We start from the raw sequence: 6,214 nt of genomic DNA on the forward strand, positions 1-6,214 counted from the left end.
ACAAAGGTATTCATAATATAATTGTAATGCATTGCATATTTTCATAATTATTAAAACACAATATAATGTTTGCAGATATTTGCGACTTCTCTCACAATTCTGATTTTTTTTCTTGAAGTTTGGAGAAAAAAACTCCGACATAGAATTGTGAGGGGAAAAATAAATCAGAACTGCGGGACAAACTCAAAATCGTGAGGAAAAAACTTTTTTTGTGAGATTTGTGAGATATAAACTCAGAATTTAAAGGGGAAAAAAAACTGGATTCAAAGATGTCAATTCAGAATTGTAAGAAAAACAGTCAGAACTGCGAAAAAAAAAAAAGTCAGAATAACCAGATGTTAACTCGCAATCGCGAGAAAAACTAGTCGCAACTACCTTTTCAATTTTGTTGCGGAAATTCTGCAAGATGTAAACTAAAAAATAAGAGAAAAAACTCTTCTTTTTTCTTCGCAATTCTGTGAGGAACAATGTTCAAATTGTGAGATAAAATGTAGAAATTATAATTTTTTTTTTCGTGGAAGAAACGGTAATAAAAAAATAAATGTCCATACATTCGACTCCGCAGGTGTTTCTCGCAGTGAAAGCCCTTTTTTCCAGCGAAACGCATGCAAATAAAGACCACGAGCTCAGCTTCAGTTGGGATGTGTTTTATATAAATAATACTTAAAAAATATTTAACGGGAAAAACAAACCAAATGGGGAAAATGAACCCAGACGTCCAAACTCTCCGTCCACATCACAGCATGCAGTTTAGTTTTAACATCATCATCTGCAGCATATTTCTCTACAGTAACTGATCTCTGTGTCATTCTTTACATCAAACCATCTGCATCTTTAACGGCTGGTAATGACTGTAAATTAAAACTAAACGGAAGGTCGGGTCTGATCCGAGAGCGCCAGAGAAACCGAATGGATGATCCTCAGCCACGGAGGAGGATTGTGGGAAACGTCTCCACTCTTTAACAGCATTCTCGAGTAAAGTCAGTCCTGGCACTGTGTTTGAGTTCATCATCACCGCAGAAATGTGCGTCGAAAAAACAGCGTTTCGAACTGACTGCTGGGAAACGACATAAACCTGCAGAGAACAGAGAGAGAGAGAGAATGAGCGCTAATGAGGAAACGTCTCGTTAAGAGAAGAACTCTTACTCAAAATGTGTTATTGTTATAATGTGTTCAATTACTTGCCGTTTCTTTGTAATTATTATTTGTGAAATGTACTAGTGAAAACACCATCATATCGCATCCAAAAATCTAAACGAAAACAAAAACAATGTACATAGAGAAACTATGCAAAATATAATTATGAAAATATGACATTATTTTACAGTAATGTAAAAAATATATAAATATATTTATTAATGTTAGTAATGAAAAATATATATTTATTAACATTCAAATGAAAATATGTAACTGATGTGGAAAAAATATATTTATAAATATGATAAATATATAAAAAATATGATACACACACATATACAGTATATATATATATATATAGTAAATTTACATATACAGATTAGTAGTAATTGTAATGTGTAATTTAATTAGTTAATTTTAATATTTAAAAAAATTGTATGCAGACAGGATGAGTTACATTATTACATTGCAATGAAATAAAAAAAAAACAACAGTTTCAGCAGATTTCACTGCTAATTCTCATTAATGTCTCATCTCATCTTCCTCCACTGATCCAGGGGGCGGGGTTGGATCCACATCTAGGGGGTGGAGACGAGTAGGTTTAGGTATATATAAGGTGGGAGGAGTTGGATCTGGATCCAACCTCGCCCCCTGGATCTTGTGTTCTGCAGTGAGAACCATCTCCATTTTTCCCTCACTCGTGAACAAGACCCGAGAAACTTAAATTCATCCACTTGAGGGAGCAAATCCCCCCCCCAACCTGGAGGGGGCAATCCACCTATTTCCGACTGAGAACCATGGCTTCGGATTTGGAGGTGCTGATTCTCATGCCCGCCGCTTCACACTCGGCTGCAAACATCTCCAGTGCACGCTGCAAGTCTTGATTTGATGAAGCCAACAGGACCACATCATCCGCAAAAAGCAGAGACGATATCTTGCAGACACCCTCTGCTCCCTGGCTGCACCAAGCAATTCGGTCCATGAAAATAATGAACGGAATCGGTGACAAAGGGCAGCTCTGGCGGAGTCCAACATGCACCGGAAACAGATCTGACTTACTGCCGGCAATGCGAACCAAGCTCCTGCTCCGGTCATACAGGGAACGAGCCCTGAACCCCATAATCCCGAAGTACCTTTCACAGTATGCCACGAGGGACACGGTCGAATGCCTTCTCCAGGTCCACAAAACACATATGGACTGGTTGGGCAAACTCCCATGAACCCTCCAACACCCTAGTGAGGGTATAGAGCTGGTCCAGTGTTCCACGGCCAGGGCGAAAACCGCATTGCTCCTCCTGAATCTGAGGTTCAACTATCGGTTGGATTCTCCTCTCCAGTACCCTGGCATAGACTTTCCCAGGGAGGCTGAGGAGCGTGATCCCCCTATAGTTGGAACACACCCTCTGGTCCCCTTTCTTACAAAGAGGGACCACCACCCCGGGGTCTGCCAGTCCAAAGGCACTGATCCCGAACTCCACGCAACGCCACAGAGGCGTGTCTGCCAAGACAGCCCCACAACATCCAGAGATTTGAGAAACTCGGGGCGGACCTCATCCACCCCCGGAGACTTGCCACCGCGGAGTTTTTTGACTACCTCTACAACTTCTGCCAGGGTGATGAACGAGCCCCCCCCCGAGTCCCCAGCCTCAGCCTCCTTTACTGAAGGCGTGTTGGAGGGATTGAGGAGATCCTCAAAGTACTCTTTCCACCACCCGACGACATCCTCAGTTGAAGTCAGCAATGCACCTCTTCCACCACGGAACACTGTTTCCCCCTTCTGAGCCGCCGGACGGTTTGCCAGAATCTCTTTGAGGCCGACCGAAAGTCTTCCTCCATGGCCTCACCGAACTCCTCCCAGGCCCAAGTTTTTGCATTCTGCTTGGCCTGCCGGTACCCGTCAGCGGCATCAGGAGTCCCATGGGTCAGCCAGACCCAATATAACTCCTTATCCAGCTTGACAGCATCCCTTACCTCCGGTGTCCATCACCGTGTTCGGGGATTGCTGCCACGACAGGCGCCAGAGCCTTTACGGCCGCAGCTCCGAACTGCCGCCCCGACAATGGAGGTGTGGAACATAGTCCATTCAGACTCAATGTCCCCAGTCTCCATCGGGACCTGGTTGAAGCTCTGTTGGAGGTGGGAGTTGAAGACCTGTCTGACAGGGGCCTCTGCCAAACGTTCCCAACAGACCCTCACTATGCATTTGGGCCTGCCAGGTCTGACCAGCCCTCTCCCCTACCATCGAATCCAACACACCACCAGGTGGTGATCAGTTGACAGCTCAGCCCCTCTTTACCCGAGTGTCCAAGACATATGGCCGAAGATCAGAAGAAACGACTACAAAGTCGATTATCGACCTCCGACCTAGGGTGTCTTGGTGCCACGTGCACTGATGGACACCCTTATGCTTGATCATGGTGTTCGTTATGGACAAACCGTGACTAGCACAGGTATCCAATAATAACTCACCACTCGGGTTCAGATCAGGGGGGCCGTTCCTCCCAATCACGCACCCTCCAGGTGTCACTGTCACTGCCCACGTGGGCGTTAAAGTCCCCCAGTTGAACGACAGAGCCCCTTGTGGGAGCGCTTTCTAGCACGCCTCCCAGGGACTCTAAAAAGGCTGGGTACACTGCACTGCTGTTTGCCACATAAGCACAAACAACAGTGAGAGACCGTTCCCTGACCCGAAGGCGCAGGGAGACGACCCTCTCATTCACCGGGGTGGACTCCAACACATGGTGGCTGAACTGGGGGGCTATTAACAAGCCCACACCAGCCCGCCGCCTCTCACCTTGTGCAACGGCAGAATAGTGGAGAGTCCACCCTTGGTCGAGAAGAGAGGCTCCAGAACCCAAGCTGTGAGTGGAAGTGAGCCCAACTATGAGTTGGCACCCGAGGTTTGGGTCGGCCAGGCACTCGGCCCCGACCACTGCCCAAATCACAACGCACCAGCCCCCTACGGCCTCTCCGGCAGGTGGTGAGCCCACCAAAAAGCGGCTCCATGTCATGGTTTCGGGCCTTGATTTAATAGTCATCATAAGGGGCTTTTGAAACTCAATGTCCTAATGCAAAAAAAATAATAATGGTGTTAAAATAGGCTTCATTTTCTTTATATGAATTATAATTTATTTTTGGTGAAATATGAACCAATCATTTGCCCTCTCTTTCACCTGTAAACATCAGCGTGATCTGCTTTTGATTCATTACATGCTATTCTCGTTACACAATGCGATATAATGCCTTTGCATTTGCAATTTCCACATGTTGCGAGGTGAAAGTGTAAACAGGTTTCCATCCAACTGCATCCAATCGAGGAGAGCTGAAGATGAAAGCGCTAAATATAGACGCACGCAGAGAGAGAAGAGTCTGAGTCACCAGCTCCATCAGAGAGAGAGAGAGAGAGAGAGAGAGAGACAGAGAGAGAGAGAGACAGAGAGACATAGACACAGAGAGAGAGAGAGAGAGAGAGAGAGACAGAGAGACATAGACACAGAGCGAGAGAGAGAGAGACAGAGACAGAGAGACAGACAGAGAGAGAGAGCGAGAGACAGAGAGATGATGTGATGGAGGGAGACTGAGTCATCACATTCACTGCGGCATCTCATCAGCATGAGAGGAACCCCACCCTGAACACACACTCTCTTTCTGATTATCATCAATGTTGAAAACACTACCAAATACAAAAATTACACTTTTATTCAAGGACGCATTAAATTGATCAAAAGTGACAGTAAAGACATTTATGGTGTTACATTTCAAATAAATGCTGTTCTTTAGAACTTTCTATTCATCTGTGAATCCTGAAAAATAAAATGTATCACGGTTTCCACACAAATATGAACCGTTTTCAACATTGACAAAAATCAGAAATGTTAACTAAGGAAATTAAAATGAAATGTAATTATTAATACAAATTTTTTATTAATATAAATGTTAATATAAATGTAAAATTAAACATTTTTTTAATTAATATGCTCGATTAGAAATACTTCAGCAGCAAATCAGTATATTAGAATGATTTCTGAAGAATCATGTGACACTGAAGACTGGAGTAATGATGCTGAAAATACAGCTGCGCATCACAGAAATACATTACAGTTTAACATATAATCACATAGAAAACAGCTGTTTTACATTGTAATAATATTTCACTATTTTTACTGTATTTTAAATCAAACAAACGCAGCCTTGTTGAGCAGAAGAGACTTCTTTCAGAAACATTAAATATCTAACTGAGCGACCCCATAACGCTCACAGTGATCCCCATGACGAGAGTCTCACCTGTACAGAGGAGCGCAGGTGTGCAGCGCAGCATCGGGTCATTGCTGCTTGCAGGTGGAAAGCTTGCGGATCTTGCTGGCGGCGGAGATGCCCTTCCTGGAGGGATTGGAGGAAGAGCTGGAGCGCCGCTCGGATTTGGGCTTGAGTGCAGCCGACTCTGTCCCGTTCACACACACCGGTTTGGCCACGGCACAGGTGCGCTCCGGAGCGCGCTCTTCTTCCTCATCCTCCTCATCCTCCGGGACCTGCCCTGTTCAAACCCACACAACGGGAGCGTTAGTGACCAACACACCAGCAACGATAACCAACTGTATGGAACCAGAGAAACTAACACACACTTAAAATGAAAGGCTTACAATTAAAAAGTTCACTGAAAAAAATAGGCGTAGAAACAATTGAAATTGCTAGCAAATTTCACAAATAATAAACAAAAAATCAGCAAGTAACATATTGAATTAAACATGAAATTTTAAAGTAGAAAAAGTGAATCAGCATTTTCTTGTAAAATGTACTCCAATAATCTGTTTTATTTACTTATAAAATAAAATATTTAAATGTGACAACTTGCCCCAAACACACATTAATGCAAAAATTTCCTTAACAGCTCAAATCCACCTTCACACATACACACACACACACACACACACACACACACACACACACACATGTCTGGTCAGCTATCCTTGTGGGGACTCTCCATAGGCGTAATGGTTTTTCTAATGTACAGACCGTATATTCTATTGTCCTACACCAACCCTACCCCTAAACCTCCCCCTCACAGGAAACTTTCTTT

At 43.8% G+C, this 6,214-nt stretch overlaps 1 protein-coding gene across 1 annotated transcript in view; it reads right to left on the reverse strand.

Moving 5' to 3' along the window:
• Window positions 1–575: 575 nt before the first annotated feature.
• Window positions 576–6,214, reverse strand: part of LOC107712391 (serine/threonine-protein kinase STK11-like) — a 12,225-nt gene continuing 6,586 nt past the window's right edge. Inside the window, exons 6-7 of the mRNA XM_016517629.1 lie at window positions 5,422–5,671; window positions 576–1,075 (exon numbers count right to left, since the gene is read on the reverse strand). Of these exons, the coding sequence (XP_016373115.1) occupies window positions 5,460–5,671 (212 nt within the window). The 3' untranslated portion in view covers window positions 576–1,075; window positions 5,422–5,459. The remainder of the gene's footprint in view (window positions 1,076–5,421; window positions 5,672–6,214) is intronic.

This window comes from Sinocyclocheilus rhinocerous, unplaced genomic scaffold, assembly GCF_001515625.1.
Source record: "Sinocyclocheilus rhinocerous isolate Xijiao unplaced genomic scaffold, SAMN03320098_v1.1 scaffold1830, whole genome shotgun sequence".
Taxonomy (NCBI): Eukaryota; Metazoa; Chordata; class Actinopteri; order Cypriniformes; family Cyprinidae; genus Sinocyclocheilus; species Sinocyclocheilus rhinocerous.